We start from the raw sequence: 24,806 nt of genomic DNA, 5'->3' as shown, positions 1-24,806 counted from the left end.
CACTCTCTCACGACTATAAACAGTATCATTTGTCTACTAAGAAATTGTACGCCGCTGCTTAAACTTGCATCCTCAGGATAGAAAACAGAAGACAGAAATGTAGATGAACTTACAAAGAGTACTTTCTTTTTTTAAGTCCGTAACAGAAAATATTCAAAGTGCATCAATTTGTCTGAAATTAAGAATTTAACCGCGATTGTCACTGCCACCTACTGTTGTGTATGCACAATTACTCTCAACTAGTGCAGCAAAATACATTTTTAAAACAAGTCCCTAGGTTAGTATTGATGTTCCACATGATATTGTTTTCTTTCATTTTAACGTCTTGCTTTGACTTATTTTTGCTTTCCCTACCAGGCTCCTTCCTGCTTTGAATTGTCTCAAATTAGGTAGCGGATGACAACTTGATAGCCCGTCGCAAAGACAATCGTGATGGAAAAACAGATACCTGCTGATGGGTTATTACTTTTAGTGTCAAATGTTGCTTTTATGCCCCCCCTGGAATAACATAATGAAACGAAATATAATATTTATTTGTTTTAATCTATTGTTAGAGTTGTTCAGACTCATACATCTGAAACATGAGAATGCAAAGCTTTGGTGTTGTATCCCAACAAGCAGGTAGAGTGTGATGTTGCATTTTAATAGAACCTCAATATCAAGACTCCACAACGATAACAGACAGCCGCCGTGGCTTTCGTCAATGTGACTGCGCATTCATAAAAAAATTGTATCAAGAAAAAAAAAATGAAAGAAGCCTGGACAAATATAATGGTAGCTCACATGTGCAACCAAGGTGTGTGCCCTAATTAGCTTCACAGGGGTCTTAAAACTTCAAACTGTCAGTCAGCGTATATCAAGATTTGTCTCAGGGAATAAGAAAAAGAATTATAGACAAGCATGTTGAAAGACCATCTTCAAGCAGCTTGATGGACAAGACAAATGACGCATCGAAGAGATGAGAAAAATGAATTGGAACAAAAGAGCCCAGCACAAACTTTAAAGGAACTAAAGATGAACTTTATTCTCAAGAGAGCGACCAAGGAGGACACCGATGTTGAAAATAAATGATTGTTTCCTTATAACTGCAATAAAAAAAAAAGGTTAAAAAAAAAGCAAATGAGATGTCAATCAGGGAGAAATAAATGCAAATAAGCAAGGTCCCCTCGAATAAATCCACAGAAAAAAATGGAAATTGTTAAGAGCAAACCACAAATAATCGGGTCGAGGGGTTCACTTTCTTGAATCATCTGTTGATGCACTTATATTTCTTTTCTGATATTCTATCTTAGTTTGGTCCAATCTTGAGTTTCACAAGGTTCCATGGTAATAAAATGTCCTGTGCTGCAGCCTCAAGACCCACAAGGCCACATACCCAGGTGTCCGCATAATATGCCCACACAGGTTCGTAGTTGTCTTTGTGTGTTTTAGATTTATGAGTAGTGTAGATGCTTTTCATTTTCTTTTTATTATTATTTGGGTCTGTCCTTAATCCATTGCGGATGTTTTTAAGTGCCCTTTTTTTTTCGGGTCAATTTCATAACTGCCTTTTTTTTTTTTTCATACTCAGGAGTGTTCTACTGTGTGCTGTCTGTGGGTTGTTGACGATGTCCGTAACAATTCTGTGGTCAACTACTGTTTATTTATCTCAATCTTTGTATTTGTGGCCCTATTTTACTTCTTCTAAGTTGTGTGTCCAATGCAGATATGTATCTGGAAATTAAAGCTGAAATGTTGATTTCTTGTCTCATGTTCTTCCTTTGTTGTCAAATCCAATTGCTTTTAGTCTATTAATTCTAATAAGAATCAAAGCAAAAAAAAACTCAATTGTAAAAGGCCTCTTGAGATGTTTGGAAGTAACAACCATATTGAAGTCCCATATGATGAAAAAGGGGACAAGTGATGAAAAAGCAGACACTTGAGAGTGGAGTGCAAATGATGATGGTGGTTGCGTTACCATGCTGCCATAGTATCATTTTTTTCTAAATAATAATACAACTTCAATTGTTTCCTTGCGCATCAACAAGAATGTGTCGATCAACAAAGGGCGCTTCAATGCGGGTCTATCATTTGTCGTGTTGCACTTACATGTTTGGAGTTTGCGCAAACCCCCATTCACAACAATTACCTCTTATTGTTTTCTTAAGCCGCATACATTGGAAGCCATATGGAAGGAACACTTCATTCCCTTCTTTGCCTTTTAATACCTCCTTGTCCCAAAGGCTTCCAGCATGCACGTGTGACCTTTCCTTTCATATCGTATCCGGGCTCATCAAGCGGGAGACATTAAGTCACACACACACACATACACACTCGGGCAGAGATAAACAGGTGAGGCCCACAAACAAGATGATGGGCTTGCTCTCAAATGTGACCGCAGAAAAGTCCGATCAACTGCAGTAATCTCCCGGATGAATAAAACATGGCGGACTTTGACAGGAAATCATTTTTTGCTTAAGGTGTTTATATTCTAGTCAACCTTTAAATTGTATTTGTGTCAATTATCACGGTTTCAATGGCAAAATGTAGTTTCCTCGGTGCAACATGTGTCATGTCAGAGGACAAATTCATTATCAAGATTACAATATGGAGCCTTTTCCTACAATGTTCTACAAATTGCTCATTGAGAGACAATTGAGATTTGTGGAATGTGTCACACTGGGAGTTTTTTTTCTTAAATACTGTAGAAGTGAGAGTTCTTGTGAGTATTTGTTGGGCAAACAAAAGGGTTCGTTTTTTTTTCTGCCATGTTGCAAGTTGGCCATCTTTGCGGTCATACTGACGATCGTTTTTCAAAGTTTGCTCACCGATTTAAATCTTTTTTTTGTAGTTTAATCAGAACAGCTACTGTTTTAAGAGTACAAAACTTAGCAAAGGGCTATCAACATGACAAAATATATCACCTTTTAAGCAACTTGACCATATTTGTGGAATATGCTTTGCCCTATAGGTTAATGTAAAAGAAAGAAGAACGTTGTCCACATGCCACTGAAAAAAAACTGACTTTTTGTCCACCTTCTGATTTCTTTTCTTGTACTTAGTAGTAAGTAAGGGCAGGAAACAAGAGACGGTGAAGTGGGAGAGGTGTAAGAAAGAAAAGCACTCTGCAGAGCTTGTCAAATTACCTTCCTTAATGAACAGGTTGTCAGGCAGCCTCATCTCTGCAGAAGAGAGAGGGGAAAAAAGGACAAGTGGGGGAGCAAGCTATTCTCTGCCTTGTCATAAAAATCACTCATCGGTCTCGTTACATGCTCTCCCTCGCGCTCGTCTCTTTCAACGACTATTTGGCTGCTTCGGAGCGCTTGTATTCAAATGGTAGTAATGACTTGGCGGTATATGAACATTGCATTGTGCACTTGTCAATTGCTTGTCGGTATTCTTTCAAAGTTGCCCTGTGGAGCCACAATGGGCTTTTCCATTAAGCCTTATTAATGATAACTCACCTGAGCCTTCGCTGAAAGGTCACAGACAGGATTAATTGTCTCTTCTTCATTGTGGAATAAAAATAGATTTTTTTACAAATCCTTATGGCTTTTATACGGGGACCACACGGACAAGGTGAAAATAGTGAAAAGGAAAACATTAAGGCATGGGTCAGCAACTCACCAGTTGTTTTTTTTTTTCTGTCTCCCTATTGCAACACACCCGATTCAAACGATCAGGATTGTTATCCAGCTTCTGCATACCTAGCTAATTATCTGACCATTTGAATCAGGTAAGTTGCAACAGAGAGACAGAAAAATATAGGACACCTCGAGGACGGGAGTTGCCTACCCATGCCCCCCGGTAAAGTTGAAATTAAAAATTATTAGTCTGACATGATATAAAAGTAGGACTTTTTCCATGTTAAGCATTTTGAATATTTTTTCCAGACATTAAAATTGTATGCTTAATAAGATATTTCCCCAGCTTTTCTGTTTGAAAAATATATTTTTGAGGAGTAAAATTACAATCTTATTCTTACAATATTATGACTGTATTTACATAAAATCTTATCAATAAAAGCTTCCCCCTAGCCAAACCCAAAATATTAAGAACACTGATACAGTAAAAATCAATCAAATGCTGTCTTCACAATTCATGACCACATAGGTCTCAGTCTACACATTTTCAGCAGTTAGTGTATCTTCAAACATGTACATATACTGTATTTAAAAACAGAAAAGCATCTATTAAATTATTTTAGAGGTGATTTGAATGGCGTTCAAATATGACTCCCCCCCCTCATAAATTTCTGATAAAAAAAAGTGCTTTTTTTTATTCTTGGAAATTGCAGTTTTAATTTTTTTCTGGAAAATAAATGAATTTTGTTCATGAATATTTCATCTTAATTCTTGCAATGTTGTGATCTTTTAAAAAATACATATGAATGAAAATTACAAAATAGTGTTTCTGAATACTGCATTTACATTTTTCTCTGACAGCTTTTCCCCCTATTGTGTTTACTGCGACTGACCTTTTTTTCATAGTACGTATTACGACTCCATTCTAATAAGACGGCTAATGCCTTTTCTCAGAATATTCAAACTTACATAACTGTTGGACAATTCGAACTTTATTGTTGGACCATTATGACAACTTTCAAACCATAATGACTTGTTCTCTTAAAGAATTGACTTCATTTTTATAAGACTTTCAATGTCTTAGCATCATTGTTGAACTACATTTTTTTTTAATCACCATTTTTGGACGTTTCACCAAAGAAAAAGTATGATAACATCAATAAATGTGTTCTCTGTAGTTCTGCTAGTGCTGTCACAATCAAGACGTAAGATAACAATTATTACTTTATTTTTGATAGTAAAAAATAATAGCGCTAGTAGCGGAAACTCAAAAGCAAACTCCATTAAGAGCCAAAAAGGGTTCTTAGTTCATTCTTTTCTCAAAGCACACACAGAAAAATAATCTCCTCCATCCAGATGAGACAAACAAAAAGGCAAACTTTTATATAGTTTAAGTTCAATTTCCTCATATTTTTCCTTTTCCTTTTAATGACTCATGTCCTCAAGCCTCTGGAACATTTGGATGCGGGCCCCTAAAAGAGAGCTTGAGCCATCAGAAAGGATTTTTCATTACTAAATGTAATAGGGCAAAGAAAATTACAGCTGCTCGAGCATAGATTTTTTTTTTCTTTCCCCCAGGATTGTTCCGGTGCTTTTTACCTTGATGATGGAAGCAGTACAGTGCAGCTGCATTGGGGCCATTAGGAGAAATTAGCACAGTACTCTCTTCCCATATGTGCTCCATCTTCTCCCCTACCCCCTCAAGCATCTCTGCTCCATGCTATTTGCAATCGGGAAAGATTCATTCGAACTAAAAAGAGGAACGGGCTTGTATTTTATCTCCGGTTCGACACACGAGTGGGCAGCCGACGTAATCACGTAAATACTATCGTAAATGGAAAGCTATTAGGGACAGACGAGCGCTTCCGTCCAAGCCTCTCCGGAAATGTGTGGTGCATGCGGTGTACGTTTTGAAAGAAACTGTCCATTAGTTACATTGTTCAATAAGGTCTCACCATTTTAGAGTATTCAGGCATGACTGAGCAGTTGTCGAGGACTCTTTTTAGAGTGTAATTTCAAAAATACAATGTATAAACTAGGAAATATTCAAAGAAATTGGCAGAAAATATATAGGGTTATAGAAATGGTTAATATAACACAGTTCATAAAAGGTTCCTAAACACCATGTGAAAAGGAACCTCTGGGGTCTGTGACCAGCTGATGAAAAGAAAAATGACTTTTGTATATTTGTCGTCTTTTATAAATGATCCAATGCGGTAAGACGAATGGCAGTAGAATTGATCTAAACTACTGCTATCATAAAACCTTAATTATCTATAGAGGCAAAAAAAAATAATCCTTCCTAAAATTTAAATTCTACCAACTGCTCAGAATCCTGTTCCGAATGCTGGGAGAGCATAAAACATTTTGTAAAGAGAATTTTTGAGTCGACTTATGATTCCAACTACACTGTCATAAAATGACAGCTTTTTCCCATGTACACTTTGTTCATAAATTCAACTTTATTTTCATGAAAGTTTTTCCCTCTTATTACAGAAAAATGAGCAGTTTTCCATGTAATATTTGAACTCTATTCTCATTAACTAACATACAACGTACAAAATCTACTGAAATCTGAAGAAAAATTGAACAAAAATCACTGAGTTTAACAAAAACTACTTAAGTATTTGTATCATATTTCTACTTTATTCTCATACAATTACAACTTTCTTCTCTTCCTGTTTTGACTTCATTAATTAAAATTGTAAATAAAAACAATAAAAGCAAAATAGGCTTTTCCAGGTCATTTTTGATGACTATGCTTAAGGACAGTATTTTTAAATATTTTATTTTTTTCTAAGACATTTTGTATGTCACCGCCAAGACAAAGACAAAACACAACCATACATCATGCATACATCTCTCAAACGCCGCCACCTTGCCGACCCCGACTCCTCGTTTCTTTAGCAAAGTGATACGATGCCTCCTGGGTTGCACGTGTCGCCCCTCAGCACCCCCCCCCCCATCCTTTCCAGACTCATTAGCACAAAACAGGCTATCAACATGCATGGTCGGGTCTGTATTTAGATGCTCAACCTGATTAGCCCCTAATGAAGGAAGACTCGCGACATGAATGGAAGTGCACACAGTAGTATAGGAAAAGGAGTACACTCCATGTACTGTTCATCATATTCAAGACACACTTCATTTGATATGAATGCACAATGTAAATGAGATCCAAGGTGTTGGTTCTACTACTTACTGGAAAAAAAAAAAGAGGCAAAATATTGGAAACAGCAAACAAAACAATAATGACAGAGCTGATCAAGGAATACCTCTGATGCTGTCAAGCAAACTGAGTATTTATAATATTTCTGAATTTGTGTTTTGTCTCAAGACAACTTTATTCTATTAAAGCTGTCTTGTATAGTTTACAGACTTGTAAAGACTTTTTTTTCCCATTATGCACAAAATGTGCCCTTTTTTCACATTGTGACATGATTTTCCATCTGTGTACAGCATAACACACAAACATTTTTATAAATGTTAAATTAGCTATTTCAATACATAATTTGATTTCTTAATTTGTTCTATTAAACGGCTAATTTATTGGTTAGATTTGTGAATTCCAACTACAAGCATTTTGAATATATCTCATGTATTGGATGATTCTCATTGCGTACCAAAGAGTAAACTGTACCTTCAACGCTTGTTCATTGTTCCACAAAATACTATTAATATTTTTTCCACTGTCCAATCCCATTAAAAAACTTGTCGCATACTTAAGTTGAATTCATTAAATATTGGGGCGTGATCAGTTTGTGGAAAAACAGCAACAAGCTCCTGTGCGATGGCCGATAAGAAACAAATGATTATTACGATTTAGCCTCCTTTCATTTCAAGCATTTGCTTTCAGTGGCGCATGTCCCGAAAGGCAGCATTTAATCAAACTTAGAAAGTGTTTGTCTTATCTTGAGGGCTCGTCGTTTATTAGATAAAAAGGCCAATTTACACAACAGCAACCACCTTTCAAACAATTGTGTTCCGTTAACATTAACAAAGTGTCGGCAACAGTTTGCGTCGTACATACAAACTCATTAGGATAAAAATAAATAGGAGCTCTGCAATGATGAGAAATAATGAAAAATCATGAACTTTTTCTCATTTTCCTTTCCTCTTAGTTGCTCCCCCGGGGTGACTTAAATGAAGACCTGCGCTGCCCTTGGATATTCAATTATTTCACCAGCCAGACGTAATGGATGTAATGAATGAATGGAAAGCCGGCAATTCATTACCGCAATTTGAATATAAACTCGGGTCCTCTGCCGCACTCTTCTCATTACAGTTAAAAAAAAATAGGCCTTAAAATTCACCATTTTAACGTTTAAGACGTTTTAATGCACAAGGCCTAATGAGCGACATTGCATGGGGGAAATAGTTGTGTGAATAAATGAATGAAATTTGCCTCTAATGACAGCATGTTATATTTGCGTGCAGCAGATGGGCTGCATTGCGACATGGATTCACACATTGTCTCTTCCAGCTCGGAAGCAGAAGGGCAGCTTGAGCGCAGTCATTTCCCAAATAGGGGGGGGGGAAAACACACCTAAGTCTCATCAAACGAACTCTGCTCATGTTCAACGTCCATGTTCTCATTACCGGCCTGCTCGCATTCTCATTTCCTGTCTCGCACCCTCCGCTCCAGCTCACGGCAGACCCCCTCGGTGACAGGCTCGGCCTGGGTCACCACCGCTTCCCCGCTCCCGCCGCCCACTTCCACGGTCATGAGACAGCACATATCGACCAGCTCCTCCTGACAACGCTTCATGCCGGCATCCAGCTGGGACCTTCGGGCCGGGTCGTGCCTCATTGCCCCTTTCTCTGCCACCGTGAAGCCCAGAAGGTCCGTCAGGACCCGATCGGAGAGCTCCGCGTCCAGATAGCCGCTCCCGTCAGAGAGTGTGGCACGGATTCGCCACAGGCCGGCACTGGCGCTTAATTTGCCCAGGAGGGTTACGATGAAGGCTTTGATTTTTACGCAGGTGGGTATGGAGATTCCGTCGAGCAGACAGAGGTACGTAAATGGGGGCGAGTTTAGGGTGATGTCACCTGGTGGGTATGTTTTTACTCCTGCAGTGGTTGAGGTGTGACTCCCACCATGAAGTACTTTCTCCTTCCTAACTATTTCATTCCCAGATAAATGGCCGGACTCTTCAACTTGTGCTCTCTCTCCATGGGAGTCAATACCTGCAGGTAAATAGTCTATAACCTCCATGACGTCACCCCCGTCCTGTTCTGTGGGAGGTTCACACAGAGGAGCCGAGGCTCCCTGAAACATCGCTGCATCCAAATCATCCATGGTGAGGTCGACAAAATCCTCGTCTGGAAAGTGGTCGTCGAAGACATCGTTCTCCGCCGGGCCTTGCCGGGAATACAAGGGCTCGACGAGGTCGGACTCCTCTTGCTCGTTACCACGGCGACCGCTTGGGAATGAATTTACTCTGTTCACGTTGGAGTGCAGATTTGCTTCACTCCTAGGAGACAAGATCATAAAAAAATTTAAGAAAATTATTTATACTGCGTGACTGATGACCTTATTTCCATTTCATTCATTTTAATTTATCTTTAAATGTTGACAGCACTGTATTTACATTTGACACAACGCACATCCCTTCAGGTGTCAATGTTAGGCATGCAGCCACAACAAAAAAAGTAAATAAAGGTGAGCGGCAATGAAGACCATTTTTCTTCGCAACCTTTCGAAAATATCATTTGACCAAAAAGAAAACCCCACCAAGGCAAATAAACAGAAGTCTGTGTTCACTTGACATAAAATATTATTCCAAGTATTCCAATCTACCAGCAGTCTATAATGCAGAAATAAAACCGCATTTCCTTTGTTCAGAAGTCAGCCGTTTCTTGCTTTGCTCAAATTCGAGCGCAATAACTGGTGACAAGCAAGCTTAAATCTAAAATGTCATGGCGATTATGACCGAGCTGAGGAGTTTTTGTGAATGTCAAGAATTCACAGTGATACAACCACCCACCTGCTGGATGAGGCACTCAAGCTCCTGACGTTGGAGCTTCTAGAGGAGGAAGTGGCAAACGGGCTGAGTGTCTGATAGCCGCTGTCTTGAGCAGGATTGACCGGAAGCCTTTCCACCACCACCATCTCCTCTTGCTGTTGCTCCGCCTCCTGATCCTCCAGACTTGCCAGCAGCTCTAGGTCATCTAGCTCTAGGTTCTGCATTGCCTGGTTTCTGGCATCATCTTGAGAAGTTTTGGTTGCGTGAGTGACTTTGGTGGCATATCATCGAGTTGAAACCATTGAGGTTCTCTACCTTGGTGTGATGGTGGAGCTTCTCCCCTGTCTTCGTCTTCCTGCTGCTGCTGCTGCTGCTGTTCTTCTGGTAGTCCCAGCACCCGACATAGAACCTGTCCCTGTCAGAACAGTGCATGTATCACTTTGCTTTAGGTTGTCAATGTACGCAATCTCCATATTGCAACAGCAAACGTTTAAAATAACACAATCCAGGATTGGGAGGGTTATTTTAAAAATGTAATCCAATGCTGTTAAAATGAAGTTAGTAATGTAAATACAGGACCATAATAAAAAAAAAAACATGTAACTTGATTACTACTCCAATACCAAATATGTTAAAAAAAAAAGGCATACAGATAGACGGACAGATAGATATTATGGCTGTCATCTCTCACCCAGCATTAAAAATCAAATCCTCCAAAATGAGCCACATTTTTAACTGATGTGCCTTACATCCTGCGTGTTTTTTCCCCCAAATTGTAACAAAATAGTTAAATGTGTGTGTGGGGGATTCCAAATACATAATACTGGTACATATAATCTATTACTAACTCCAGCACCCTTTTTATTCCCAAGACTGACCTGGCCACCCTAGTCCAACAGTGAAAGGTTAAACATACCACAGCTCTTCTGCTGGATCTAACTAATAACTTAATACTAAAATAACACCACTCCATTTGATCAGTTGCTAAAATAAAAACGACGTTGACAAAACCAACCTGGCTGTTACTTGCGGTCAATTCTTCCACTTCCCCGCCCAGGACCTTCACGTTGCCCGGGCCCAACAAAAGCATCCCGAGTCTGCAGATCATCTGCCCTTGTAGCTGCAGCTTCACACCAGGCCTGGAGATTGAAAATACTAACTATCGCTTGTGTTTCTTTCTTGTCTTACGTGACACTAGTTGACATGTGTGCGGTCCTTCACCTAAGGGCAGTGCTCAGGAAAGGTATTGGCTGATACTCCATGGCCTGCAGGCTTTGGATCCCATCTGTCACCTGCGATAAAGATGATGATCGTCATAATAAATCAATTTAAAACCAGGTCATAAATGGCCCACTAACCTGCAGCAGGAGCATACGAGTGGGTCTGGCCTCCCACGGTCTCTGAGTGTTCTGTGTAACAGCCGACACATTGTCATTGGTGGAGTCCATGCCCTTCCATTGCTGCAGCTGACCGTATGCGGGCTGACTGATGTCCAGTAATGAGTCAACCTACAACAGAGAGGGATAGTTTCAGCACAGCACACTGTCTTCTCCATGCTGCTTTTATTTTTGCATGCTGAGTGATACAATTTTGCCCTCAAAAACAGTGACATCGAAGACAACCCACCTGTGACCAAACAGATTCGACATACAAAAATATAGTTACAAGACTCCTCACTGGTCAAAAACTATATTTCTTCAGGCAAAAATGGAAATTTTAACTGATGTCACTTCATCTTGGCCTGATAAAATTATAGGTACTGTAGGATAGTTTATACCTGTACACAGAAGATGCCGCTGAGCTGAGTCTTGTGGGCTTGAGCAAGTCCCTCTGGGAGAACCGGGTAGTCCAAGTCCTTCAGGTCAGTCAAGAGCCACTGGTCAAATGCCTAATGTAATCAGAAATCATGTTTTTTTTGTGTTTTAATTGCAGGCTGGTTAAATAAAAGCAGAACTCCAAGTACAGTGATGTAATTTCTGCTATAAAACTCCAGTAGTGGCATTTGAGTATAAGGAGCGCTGCACATAATGCGTCTGGGTCTCAAAGGAACACCAGTGATTGCTGTTTAGTGCTAATTTTTTTATGATGGATGATTTTTGTTGTTTGTAGTGCTTTCTCTGACCATTCTATCAACTATTTCAAGAAGTAAAAAAATGATTGTTTTTTAACTGTCAATACAGTATGTTCCTACCTACCTGTTGGTTAATTTGCTGCTGCGACAGCCTCCCCACACCTCCTGCCTCTTCTTGTAGCCACTGCACACAGGCCTCGAGCCAAGCGAAAGGTACCTGAACATGACGGGAGGACTGCAACCAGGCTTGGGTCACCTGGACCACAGCCTGAGGAGCCATTCTCCGTCTTCTACCTTCAATGACTGGCCACACTGTTGAATAAATCATCATTATTATTATTGCAGTTCTTCTTGTTGATGATGGACTCTTGTTGTTGATGAGGGATTGTTATTTTTATAGTCTTGCTACTTTGATAACATCTTAAGTAACGTTTACGTGACATAAACAAGGCGGCAAGTGCCTAGTGGTTACAATGCATGTCTCAAAATTCAGAATATTGGTGTTTGAATCTCCTCAAGTTTCAATGTTTGTTTTAGTGCTTGCGTGGATTTTCTGCAGGTAGATTCCAAAACGTGCAATAGTCTTTATTATTATTATCTAGGTGACATTCTTGACCTCTCACGCCACCCGTATGAGGACTGCGGGTGGATGTGACATACACAGAGAAGCTTTCAGATGGCGCCAGAAGTTGTCAAAACACACCACACGCGTATACACTGTACAATCAGTATACTTAACGCTATATAGACAAGGAACTTGAAACAGATGTATTCGACGTTTCAACACGTCGGCCACACCTCAAAGTAAACCTACATACCTCGGTACCAGCGTACAGAAAGGGCGCCAGCGCCACGAACTTTGCAAATAAAAAGACTTCCGGGAGACGAGGGCGTCAAAATATGTGATTGATCGCAAGAAGAGCCAATCAAAGGTTCGTTCGAAGGAGCGTTCCCCCTTCGCTTCGCCAATCAGCTCGCGCGGTGAGCTACGCACTTTCTTTTCCGTGGCGAAGGAAGGCGGAACGACAGCGAGGATTTTCACCGCACGTTTGGGTTCGTACGCTCTCAATTTGTTCGTTTTAGTGACACATTTTGAGCGGAATATACCAAGGACCGTTCATACGCCGTTATAAACCTGGTTGTTGTGAAAAGAGTGAGTCCCTAGCGTCGTGTTATTGAAACAAGTTGATAAGACTCGCGCCACTCCTGTTCAACTGATTTAATAACAAGATGGCGAAATTAGCTTTGGGACGCTAACGGCTACCGTGATAGCATTTGATTTATATTCCATAGTAGGCTACCCAATATTTGTCGAAGCAGACCACCCGGGTATTACCGTACAGACGTGCTTTCTTGATCACAGAGAAATTAATATGCCGATAAAAACCGACGTGTGTATTTAATGTAATTTAAAAGCGGCGTTGTCGACAAAGCGCGTAGCTAACGTACGCTTATCCGAGCTAGCCACTTTGCGAGCGTATCCTGGTTGTCTGTCACGAACTCTCGTCAGCTAAAGCTTGCTGTCCTAGTAAGCGACGCTGTTTCGTTCACATTTGTTTCTTTGCATCCGAATTGATTCTTAACACCTAACTTATTTGTGTTATTTGCTTTAATTGTGTCAATGGTCAAATCGACGTGATAGTCAACAGTTTGTGTCCGCAAACCATCGATTACATTTAGCTCGTTTGCTGATTACAACTGACCAATTGGACTAGCATCATTTAGTGCCTACCTACCTAAATAAATTTGCTCAGATAATCAAATTTCCGTTCTAGCTGTCAAACGTATATTTTTAAATTGTGTTTAATAAAGAGAACTAGCACACAAAATGTACGAAAATGATAAAACACGAGAATCTAAAGGAATAAACTGGTTTTGATTGGTGGAGTAAAGCTGAAATTTAAACGGAATAGGGCTGAACAATTTTGAAAAATCTAATTTTGATTTTTGTTTTCCTCTAATATTTGATTTTAATTTAATGTGATTCATATTTTCAAGGTCCTCTTCCAATTATTTATTTTTACCAAACCTCACTTCTACCCAACAAGTGTGGTGTATACACAACTCAGTCATAAATTAGATTACAACAATAATGCAAATATGTAGCTTTATTACTCCAGTTTTCATGTTTCATAATACAGTAATTTTCAAATGTAAACTACACATCTTAAGCACTAAACCTTTCCAGACACTGAGTATCTGTATTCAATTAAGCCTATTGACTGAAATTAACCTTTTTTTTTTTCTCCCAGAAGTGCAGCCCTTGCAATTTGAAAATCTTTCTACTAGATTGAGTTGTCGATTGGAATTTGATTAATTGTTCAGCCCCAATTACCTAGCACTAATTAATACTGATAGAGCATCTCTTGCTCTCTTTGCCCAAATGCAGGACCATAACACTATCACAATTGCTCAATTATTTTGTAATCTTACATTTTAATTTCAAGTGGCAATATAGCAACAGCTCACTCCTGTCAAATTTTGGCAAAGCAAAAAGTCGACCAGACTGCTTGTGAATTAAAACCTTTAACTTTTATAAGTTGAGACAACTAAAAGTCAAGGTACCACCGTAGAACATTTCATTTGCTTGTCTTTTGTTGAACAGGTTGCCGCAGTGCCAGTTCCCCTTTTTGTCTTTTCTCAGTGACTAAACCCGGATACCACCACTCTCTCATGCTATGTTGACAGATTACCGCAGCCAAGCGGATCCCATTTTCTTCTCTGTCCCTGTTATCACCTGTTATCCAGACCGGTGTGCCCCCCGACCCTTGTTTTTCCATACTCAGAGCGGACCATGGACACAAAAGACGAGCAGCAAGATGATTCTTCATTCAGCACAGAGACAAACGGTACGAACTGTGCGTGTGTGTGTGTGTTCTAATGCGGTAGGTTTTGAAATACAATTAACCCGCACTATTCTGCAAATATTCTGTTCATGATGAATGTCCAATATTTATGTTTTGAGATTGATTTTGGCAAAGTGGCATTAATGTGAGCAAGCTTCATGATGTGTGTTTATCTCCTTCTGAACAGGTAAGCGTCCCGCCGAGGATGCAGATCAACAGAAATCGTTTAAGCGCTCCAGAAGCTCGGACGAGATGATTGAGCTCCGCATTCTTCTGCAGAGCAAAGTAAAGTAGCAAATCTTTTTTTTTTTTATTGTTGGGTGAATTTTGCCTGTGTTCCTTTCTGTTCCATCAACTGTGTAATTTTTGTTCATTTCTCCTTTTTACCCACAGAATGCAGGAGCTGTAATCGGGAAAGCTGGCAAAAACATCAAAGCGCTGCGTTCAGATGTGAGTACACGTGGAAGTTTTGTTCCTCTTTGACCCCCACCCCACCACATTTCCACAGCCTTTTAAAACCTCTAATGGGCAGCAGGGGTCTTTGCTAGCAATGCCCCTGGGTAATTCTTTTGACCTAAGTTGACAATGTTAACATAGCTTAAGCTAGACCAGTCCTGCTGTCAAGGTGTTTCTACCGCTGAATGATAAAGTTCAAAGAAGAGCACCGTGTGGCGTTCAGGTAAACTGGCCAAGTCTTGTACTTATTCATTTAGTCATTGCCTACAGTTTGCCCTCCCACTCCCTTCTCCTGCTGTTTTCTGGTCTGTTCCCAAACGTTGAACTCTTCATGTTCTTAATATGCCATGACCTCTCTTTTCCAATGTCACCTTCTCTCCTCCTATCTGCCAAGCCAATCTCTGAGAGAATTCAACACATATGATCAGTGTAGAGCCTGTATATTAAAACTGTTTCCCCTGTCCCCTCTCCCTTGTTTATTATTTTGCTGTTGACTTTTTTGCCCACTTCCTCCTCTGTTGCCCATGTTCTGGATGGCCCCTCCTGCGCCCGCCCACCTGCCACCCCGGTTGGCCCTGCCCATAATCGCGCCCCGTTCCCTAAACGGGCGCCTTACTCGAATGACATCCGCGCTCGAATGGCCCCGGCCCCTCTGCCCATGCCACCACGCCCAGTACAATGCCAGTGTGTCAGTCCCAGACAGCAGTGGGCCCGAGCGGTATGTCCCTAAGCTCCTCCCTCTCACTGCCTGACTACAAGTCAAACAAAACAAAAGAAGATCAGTCATAGTCATCCTGCCTCTTTTTCAGCTCACTGTATTTGATAACCTAATTGTGTTCACTGTATTGTAGCCAGAGTTAAAAAAAAAAAAAAAAAAAAAGCCTTAATGTCCGATGTTCATTATTACGTGCCTTTTTTAAGTCACATCAATTGTTTTCAATGTTTTTTTTTTCTCAATCTTGCTAGAATCTGCTTTTTGTTGTGCCAGCCAAAATGCTTTTGTTGTTTTTTCATAAATAATTATTTTTTTTCTATCTTTCACCCTCTTTTAAAGTTACTATTATGGGTGCTTTATTTGTGCGTTAGTCCCATAAATCTTCAGCCGTGTCTTGCGCCAACCCATTCTTTCCCTGTTTCATTACTGTTTGTGTCCTTGCTCACCTGCCTGTTGCTTCATTTCGGTATCATTAATTGCTTCAATGGTTTGAATGGACAGGATGCCACTGTGCCAATCCTGCTCATATATGCATCATTTGGTTATATAGTATGGCTTCTCCCATTATCACATTATTGGCACCGGCGACATTAGTAGAAATCTTAATTTTCCCTCTGGTACTCGCTTTCGAGTTTACCTGGTTGTTAATAGTTTATTTGATTTACATCAGGGGTGCCCAACCTTTTTAGATGAATGTCTACTCTTCATTTTGCCAGGCTCCTGCATGTCACGATAAGCTACACAAATCTAGCGGCGCCTGTTGCATGTTTGATAGTCGATGCTCATAACAATGTCTACGCAGACAGGCGGGAATGGGGAAATACCAAGCGCGGATGGCAAAGTCAAACGTGTGTGCTGGTGTTACATGATAGGTAGATTAGAAATTACTGCCTACCTTAGCATTTTCGTCAGCACAAACGTCACTGTTGTGGCATGCATGTACAATTTTAAAAGTAGCAATTGCCGACTGCTGACCACAAACAACTTCCTGTGATGCAGGTGATGCGCCCGCCTCTGCAATTTAAAAGACTTTTAAAGAATTTTATTTTTAAATACATTTTGTGGACACGAGACTGATGGGATGAATATGATGTGGTCTACCACAAAATAGATTTAATATTAATAACACACAGACACACAAACAAATCCCTCTTTTTTTTTTTTTTTTTATCCCCCTGGACCCCTCGCAATTGACTTGTGACCAAATCGCTGGATTCCGGTCGATTGGTTGGGCACTCCTGATGTATGTATTCAAAATAATAGTACCGTCTTGAGCACCAGATTTATGCTTGTGAATTCTCTTTAGTACGCATTGGTGCTACTTTTTTTTTTCTCCCCACCAGCCAGATTGTCCCTCACTTTCCTGTCTTGCCCCTCTAGTGGTCACGGATTGCTGTCACTTTCTTTTGGTTTCCGTTTTTTGTCTCCTTTCGTACTTTTTTTTTAATCTGATCTGGACAAAAGACTAAAAAAAAAATTCTCTTTGTAATCACCTTATTGAATTTTGTAGCCTTTTGACTGCAACAATGTGGCATTATCACTGCTCTACCATCTCACTTTAACAGAATAATGGACGTTTGAATAATTTCAGTTAGGTTGAATAAATGTACTTTGTTTTCTTGTTGAATTCTTTGATCTAATATACCCCTCCCTTCCTTCTGGGATGCCTTATGGGCTCCCTTCACCCCCCACCCCTTTTGCCACTGCTTTGTCATTGGCATGTATAATATAAAGCATCCTGTGCATCTGCGCTGACATAGACACCATCGGTGAGATCCTGCTCAAGATCATCCCCACGCTGGAGGAGGTAAGGAACCTGACATGTTTGCAACATCTCACACTGAGTGGATGAGTTATGTTTTAATGCGTGCTCTGCAGTACCAGCAATACAATGGCATGGATTTTGAGTGTGATCTGCGTCTGCTGATCCACCAGAGCCTGGCTGGCTCCATCATTGGGGTGAAGGGAGCCAAGATTAAGGAGCTCAGAGAGGTATTTGTTTACCTGGCACTATGCAGCCGGCATGTTAAGAATCCCACACCAGCAGTTAGATGATGCGGCACAGCCAGTCGTATTCCGCAATGCTTATGCCCCCCCTCCGCACTGTTGGTGGGGGAATTAGAGGACCACCAATTGCTGATAATCAGTTGCTGTTTAGTAAACATGTCCTCTTGTGCCTATTCCCCCCTAGTATACAAAGACCAGTATCAAGCTGTATCAGGATTGTTGTCCTCAGTCGACCGACCGCGTTGTGCTGGTCGGCGGTAAAATGGAGCGCGTGGTTGAGTGTATCAAGACCATGCTGGAGGTCATCGCTGCCGTAAGTGACAGAGATCGAAACAAGCCTATTCTACATGAGACACTTAATTCCTAATGTGCTATGCAGCCATACTTGACATTCATGTTAATTCTAATTTTTACCATTATAAAATTTACTCAGTGTCATATACAATATTTAATTTGAGACAAATTATTTGGATCTCATGGTCTCACAGATTTTCTTTTTGCAGGCTCCTATCAAGGGCCGTTCACAGCCAAGATTGTTTTCTTTTTGCAGGCTCCTATCAAGGGCCGTTCACAGCCATACGATCCCAATTTCTACGACGAAACCTACGAATATGGAGGGTTCACCATGGCGTTTGAGGAGAGGGGCAGCAGCAGCCGCCGACTAATGAGCAACTTCCCCATGCGAGGAAGCAGGCCAAGCGCCGGTGACCGTGGCTACGATCGAATGTCCTCCAGCAGGTCGATGCGGGGACCACTGCCCTCCTCTCGCAGGGATTACGACGACATTAGCCCCCGGCGGGGCCCTCCCCCGCACCACCAGAGCAGGAACCGCGGCCACACTATGTCCATGGGTCGCTCACACAGAGGCGGGTAAGATGTTCATTTCAACCCTCTTCCTTGTCAATGCATTAAATTTAATTGAAAAGTACACATGTTGTTTGCATGAGATGTTTTGAATGCTTATTTTTGTTTTGGTAGTGCACACACTTGCTTTACATTTTCACTTTCATTGAATATATTGTGTGCAGTTTTCTGACTAATTCAGTGCTGTGCAATGCACCAATAAGGATGTATTTCTTAGTATTTATCCATTTCATGAAGTGTATGTTATCATGCCTGGGTGTCTCAGTGTTTTGGTTATTGTTTTTTTTCCTTTTTTTTTCATCTCCATCTTTTCCGCAGAGATGATCGTTACTATGACTCTTACCGTGGCTCAGATGAAAGGTCAAAGTAAGTTTTTTTTTTGTTTTTTTTTCCCCATCTCCCCTCCCCCAAAGTGTTACTCCTCTTATTTGTTTCCATTATTCCTCTATTTGTCAATCTCAGTATTTAATTCACTGTCCCAGTTCCCGCTTTCCAATAATCGTTGTGTCAAATGAAAAGTAGAATGATCTCCCTTTCTCTTGCTAATAACCTACTCCCTTTTTAATTAATGTGTGGTGGTGTGGATGATTGTCAGATGCTACGACGAAACTGCTTACAGTTGTAAGCAAGAGGTTTTCTAGTTTTGAGCCTCACGCAATGAGTTAACTAGTTTGCGCAGTGGCGTAAGATGATGTGGTCCATTTTTTTCCACTTGATTAGTTCATTGGGGTAAGATATTTACTGCAGGTTTGACTTAACTGCAGTTGTGTTACAACTTGTTTACAAATTCATGCTACCGCTGTAGGAATAGAGCTCAGTTTTAAACCGGCCCCGGGCTCCCCTGTATTTCTTCTCTCCATCATAAACTCTTTACCATTTTGCCATTAGTGTTGATAAATACAGTTATCCCTCACAACTTTGCGCTTCACCTTTTGCGAATGCGCTACTTCGCGGGTTTATAAGTGACGGGAGAACGGCGTTTAAATACACGCTGATAGTGCGGGCCGTGCCTCTGAGCGATGTGCTTCATTGAGGCCAAGCGCAGGGTGCGCGGCTTGTTACCGCACATGTAAGAAAAAAGCACTGCCGTCCATGAGTCGGGACAGCGACAATGAGCCCTGATCGCGCGGGGCGTGCCACTGAGCAATGTGCGTCACTGCGGATGTGACTGAGTTCAAGCGCAGGAGGCGCCAGCCGGCCACGCGCACCAACCAGTGCAAAAGGACTCAGGACATGTGACAATATTACACTTTGTCCTTTTATTTACTGTAAAGGTACAATAATACATGCACAGAACAGTGTGGGAATGGCTACAAAGGGAATGAGAAAGGTTTATGTTGCGTAAAAGTATTGAGGAGGGTTTAAAACGCTTTAATATTGTGTACTGGACCACAATGCAACAGCAGATTTATGTGCAACCGTGACTTACTTTGGTTTCACAATACATGATGTCCCCCGGGTTAGCATAGTGTGGTAATTCTGAAGGTGGACACTTTGTATTGCTTTGCCAGGTAAACCATACTTCTAATTTAACTTCCAAAACACCCATGTGCTTTAGCGGCCAACAAGAAACACTGTGTGGTGGAACTTTCAACACAGTGGTGTTTTAAATTTCTAAATATATATATTTATATCGTATAGATATCGTATGTACAGTTTCTACTTCGCATAGTTCCTTTTTTCGCGGGTGGTTCTGGAACGCATCTCGCGTAAAAAACAATGGATCACTGTACACGCAAACATCACCCGGTGTAATATGAATGTTAGAAACAACTTCAACTGTTGGACAAATGTACTTGGACACCACTGGAGTGTTTTTTGTTTTATATGAGTGCATTTGTGTCCTGCCAGTCCCCTGTTGTCAATACAACAAATGATTCTAAACATAACGCCTGAACATATGGAAATGAAGGGAAGAAAATCTGATTCCAAACAAATGTCCTCGGCGGTAGTGACAAGGCTAGCAAATAAATGCACATTACGGCGAGTGGGAGCAGGAGCAGCAGCCCTTGGCTCTGATCTTCATCACCACCACCTGTCACTCCTCTCACCATAACACTGTCAGAGCTGTTCCTGTGACTGTGTGGGAAGATGGCTGGGAGGAAATGTGTTTATACTGTAATCTTGCTCAGCGTGTGTGTGCAGGTTGACCTGGACCACAATTTCTTTTCCTCTCCTCCCCTTGGAACGTTTTCAAGCATTTTCTTTCTAAGCATTTTCTATTTCTTTCCACCCCCACCCACGTTCTCACCCCCCCAACCCCCTTCTCCCCCCTGTCTCTCTTTCATTACCAGTGACAGAAGAGGTAGACCGGATCGCTACAGCGACAACATGGTTAGTGACCCTTGCTTAAATGCATGTAGCTCGCAGGGTGCCAGCATCCTGAGGCTAGCGCATGCTGCTCTCCGCCGCTTTGTGACAAGCTGTGATTGTGCATTGTGTTCCACTCACGCCCGGGCTTTATTAAAACCCAACTCTCCCGCTCGTGGGTAACAGCAATCGCTCCGAAATGACCGTAATCACCGCAGCTGGAGGCATCCCATAATAATCACTTATAATTGCCCCCCAGGCTCTTACTGTGTACTTTTTCATGGCCAGCTTGTTTTTCTGTGCAAAGAGAGAGGGTGACGGTGACCACAGTTGGTTGCTAGGCGATAACGCTTTGTTGACAGACTCTCTCACCCACCGCCCTCTCTCAGAGCTGGCAGGATACGGCCTGCCGTTGCCCAGCAACAGCATTTTGAATTGCCTGTTGCCCTGACAACAGCAGCCGCTGAATAGCAGGTGAAAATGGGGCTGATTGGGAGGAGGGGGAAGGAGGAGGAGTCTGGCATATGGATGAAAACTGGATGGCTTTTAGTTGAGTCTACTCCATTGATGATACATGCACATGCCGGTCTTGACATGCACTCATCGCGCGGGATGCTGACAGAGATGTGGCCTGTTGGTAACTTCTGTCTTTTTCACTTTGCTTTTCACAGAGTGGAGGAGGATATGGTAAGTCACCTTTTTATACCCATATTGTACCGATGGAGTATAAAATGCAGGACTTGTATTTGTGTGTCTACATTGGCATTGGTGATGTCATAGCTTTGCGACATTTTACATGCCACAAATTCAGATCATGTGTACAATTGGAAAAAACTTTTTTCCTCATGTAGTTAGTTACATGTGTGATTTTTATCTTATATTTTTGATTGTCCAAATATAATTGAGCATTGCTGCTTTCTGTCTTGTGCAGACAACAGCTCATCCTGGGATAGCTACCAGTCAGGTGAGTCAACGCTGGCATTCTTCCTTTTTATGTTCATTTTCTTCAGTTCTTGTTTTTTAGACTTGTCGCTGCTTTGTTCAAAAGGCGCCAGACCACATAATTTGGGGTGGTGGCGGCGGCGGCATTATGTTTTCTTGCCAATAATTTGCCTTTGCAGGTAGTATCAGAGTGACGAGCGTTATTGCGATTGCGGTGTGAAGTTTAACACGCTCATCCCCCGCCCTGTTCCTCATTGCGTCATACATGGGTGGCTTCCGTCCTCTAATTATCTGTTTGTGGGATGCAGTGTCCCACTGTAAAAGCAACTGCACAGTTCGGGCAACATCCTGCTTTCATTGGGTGGTGTGTGAAAGACACAGGAAGATACATACTGTTGCTTCTGTCAAGGCGCAGATTTTTTTTGGGGTGAAATACTACCAGCTAGTAGATGAATTCTGTTTTACCTCCTGAAGCGTTTTTTTTGTCTTGCTGTGTTTTATAACTGTTCAATCTGCTGGCGCCAGGTGGACGGGGCTCCTACAATGACCCAGTCATCACCACACAAGTGACCATCCCTAAAGACGTGAGTAAATTGGCTGGTTTATTTGATGATGCTTAGTATTGTGATGACACTAGTTGCAGAAATCGAAATTTGCCTGCCATATAAGTCCACATTATACTGTATCGCAAAAACACTCTTTTGTCAGATTGTTCACCAATGTGCATGGTTTGTATCTAATTTGAGTTGTGGTCCCTGACTAATATGTTTGTGCACCTGCTTGTTTCCCTTTGCTCCGCCCCACCGCCGCCACATCTTCCGATGACTTGTGCCAGCTGGCGGGCTCCATCATCGGCAAGGGCGGCCAGCGGATCAAGCAGATCCGCCATGATTCCGGCGCGTCCATCAAGATCGATGAGCCTCTGGAGGGCTCAGAGGACCGCATCATTACTATTGTGGGCACCCAGGATCAGATCCAGAATGCCCAGTACCTTCTACAAAACAGGCAAGTTATTCTCTGACCCTTTCAATTTAAACTACTTTGATTTATGTCTCATTCTCTAGTGCAGGTGTATGGAAACCCAGGGACGCTTCTGCACAACGACTGGGTTGTGCATATAGCGAAAATATCCTAAAAAATGTCACCTTTGGTACTAAAATGGACAACGTCCTGTCCCGTTTTTCTTCAGGCTTATTGTTACGTCCATGCTAAATGAGGCCCCCAGATTTGGCATTGAGTGGCCTGATCCTTTAAAACTAAATCATTATCATTTCCAGGCTTTGAACATGTTAAAGGTGCCGGAAGACTATAAATAAAGGCTTGAACCTACAAAAAATAGTAATTTAAAATATACATTTGTCCGTCTGCATCATATGCTGATTTATGGCAATTGATTGACATGCAGAAGAAAAAGATTCCCTGCTCCTGCTCTAGCACCTGTTCAGTGTATTCAAAAGATCCTTGTGTTGGCATGTATCTTTTTAGCAGACACAAGTAAGATGTAATTAAGGCAATTTCAGAAATGCTGTTTAGAAATAGTTGTGAAATGCATTTTCGCTGTATTTCTAGCATCTCTTGCCTACTGTCTTTTCCACTAACACCCTTCCTTTCTTTCCCATGCAATCTGCAAGTAGTTCAAACCTTCCTCTTACACGAAATGGCTACGGAGAGGCAACATTTTTTCTGTTTGCAATTGGACTGTTAAAGATTCATTTGGCTACAAAAAAATATATATCAAAAATGGCCAATCCACCTCCGTAGTCCTTTCAGTGTGAAGCAGGGAGTGGAGTGATTCTTCCCCTGGCCGCTGCTGTGTGGAAGACTAGTGATTTTGTTGTTTTTAGTTAGATCAAGCGACAACAAATCACAGTCTGCCAAATAGCAGGGGGCTCCTCCTCTTCTATCTCCCTTGGCAACCAGTAGGCACGTATACAACACACCACTTCCTTCTTTTTGTCGACGCTAATACAGCTGTACAACCTGCTGCTTGCTGCTACTGTCTAATTAGCAGTGGTGTTGCCATGGTAACTAACCCTGCCTCCCTCTTTCCTCCCTCTCCACCCCCTTTCAGTGTGCTGCACCTGCTTGGACTCAAGGACTAACCCCCCCATCCACCCCATGTTTCGTTTTTCTTTCGTTCTTTTTGTTTGTTTTTGCCCACCTAATTGTTCTCCCAACCACCCCGCCGCCACCCCAACACCCGCTGCAGTAGTCTATGATGAAAACTGTTTATTTAAAAAAAAAAAAAAAAAAAGAAGAAACAAAAAATATTTGTTAATTGAAGTTCTTGTGCATTTTACTCTTTATTTCAGTGTGAAGCAGTTCTCTGGTCAATTGCTGTAGACACCCCCCCAGGATTGACTCGAGCAGATTGCCCCCTCCCCATTGCCCCTTCCCCTTCCTCATTCACAGCCCTCTCAGACAATTAATCTGGATTGTGGGTACTTTTGGGCTATTTTATTTTTATATTTTAAATGCGTTATTCAACATTCCTGTGCTTCAAAGATGTTCTATTCTTTGAGAGAAAAAAAATGGGAGTTTTTTTTTTTTAGTTTACCCAGTTACTGTTCGAAATACACTTCAAAAAGGCCTAATTTCTCCCAGCAAATGATAATAACCTTATTTGTGATGCTTGTTTTTTGTGTGTGTAGTGCAGACTTGCACGTCCCATTGTTGCTTGAAATCATCCACAATGTAAGATAACTTGTTCCTGTTGACAGTTTTGAGGGGTGTTGGGACATGTAAGGGACACACTGGCTAATCTAGCAGAATAATCATAGGTGTTGTCGTGTGTGTTGTATTCAATAGTTTCCAGTTGGATAGCTGCAAGATTTTTTGTTTGGAAATTGAATTGAAAATTAAAACAAAACCCACATGTCTGTGCTCTTGACTAGTCAGTTGATGTCCATCCTGTAAAATGTTTTGTCAAGTTGTAAAATGATTAAAGTTGCCAATTTTTACTCAGCCTGTCTTCTGTTTTCTTTCTTTTTTTAAAATATACAGTACAATATAGTCAATGTGTCTTGACAAAAACACTCCAGTTTTGTCCTATCTGTCCAAAGAGCT

The 24,806-nt window shown here is 41.3% G+C and overlaps 2 protein-coding genes across 4 annotated transcripts; one reads left to right on the top strand and one right to left on the bottom strand.

The window, feature by feature from the left end:
• Nucleotides 1–6,359: 6,359 nt before the first annotated feature.
• Nucleotides 6,360–13,072, bottom strand: rmi1 (RMI1, RecQ mediated genome instability 1, homolog (S. cerevisiae)). Of its 2 annotated transcripts, none has more exons than XM_037257785.1 (9): nt 12,419–13,072; nt 11,725–11,912; nt 11,307–11,417; nt 10,888–11,037; nt 10,751–10,821; nt 10,545–10,668; nt 9,845–9,944; nt 9,551–9,773; nt 6,360–9,037 (listed from the first exon to the last, which is right to left on the bottom strand). In XM_037257785.1, the coding sequence occupies exons 2-9, from the start codon at nt 11,878–11,880 to the stop codon at nt 8,179–8,181; spliced, it is 1,794 nt and encodes a 597-aa protein (XP_037113680.1). In that variant the 5' UTR covers nt 11,881–11,912; nt 12,419–13,072; the 3' UTR covers nt 6,360–8,178. The 2 variants fall into 2 exon arrangements, with proteins under 2 accessions (XP_037113680.1, XP_037113681.1); XM_037257786.1 differs by having other exon boundaries at nt 6,360–9,034.
• Nucleotides 12,597–24,704, top strand: hnrnpk (heterogeneous nuclear ribonucleoprotein K). Of its 2 annotated transcripts, none has more exons than XM_037257787.1 (16): nt 12,597–12,653; nt 14,289–14,449; nt 14,634–14,731; nt 14,840–14,896; nt 15,577–15,620; nt 17,352–17,424; nt 17,496–17,609; nt 17,809–17,937; nt 18,175–18,494; nt 18,807–18,854; nt 20,783–20,822; nt 21,470–21,485; nt 21,730–21,762; nt 22,266–22,324; nt 22,576–22,745; nt 24,053–24,704. In XM_037257787.1, the coding sequence occupies exons 2-16, from the start codon at nt 14,395–14,397 to the stop codon at nt 24,081–24,083; spliced, it is 1,287 nt and encodes a 428-aa protein (XP_037113682.1). In that variant the 5' UTR covers nt 12,597–12,653; nt 14,289–14,394; the 3' UTR covers nt 24,084–24,704. The 2 variants fall into 2 exon arrangements, with proteins under 2 accessions (XP_037113682.1, XP_037113683.1); XM_037257788.1 differs by lacking the exon at nt 24,053–24,704 and adding an exon at nt 23,812–24,008.
• The last annotated feature ends 102 nt before the right edge of the window (nt 24,705–24,806 follow it).

This window comes from Syngnathus acus, chromosome 9 (genome assembly GCF_901709675.1).
Source record: "Syngnathus acus chromosome 9, fSynAcu1.2, whole genome shotgun sequence".
NCBI lineage: Eukaryota > Metazoa > Chordata > Actinopteri > Syngnathiformes > Syngnathidae > Syngnathus > Syngnathus acus.
This window is presented reverse-complemented; position numbering and strand designations above follow the sequence as displayed.

What these genes read in the sequence shown, in the direction of transcription:
- rmi1 (XM_037257785.1), bottom strand. Translation starts at nt 11,880, where the DNA reads ATGGCTCCTCAGGCTGTGGTCCAGGTGACCCAAGCCTGGTTGCAGTCC. An exon ending in AGCTCCACCATCACACCAAG is followed by an intron (nt 9,774 to 9,844) that starts GTAGAGAACCTC and finishes AAACTTCTCAAG; the next exon opens with ATGATGCCAGAAACCAGGCA. An exon ending in TTGAGTGCCTCATCCAGCAG is followed by an intron (nt 9,038 to 9,550) that starts GTGGGTGGTTGT and finishes CTTGTCTCCTAG; the next exon opens with GAGTGAAGCAAATCTGCACT.
- hnrnpk (XM_037257787.1), top strand. Translation starts at nt 14,395, where the DNA reads ATGGACACAAAAGACGAGCAGCAAGATGATTCTTCATTCAGCACAGAG. An exon ending in TGCTGGAGGTCATCGCTGCC is followed by an intron (nt 17,938 to 18,174) that starts GTAAGTGACAGA and finishes TTCTTTTTGCAG; the next exon opens with GCTCCTATCAAGGGCCGTTC. An exon ending in AAGTGACCATCCCTAAAGAC is followed by an intron (nt 22,325 to 22,575) that starts GTGAGTAAATTG and finishes GACTTGTGCCAG; the next exon opens with CTGGCGGGCTCCATCATCGG.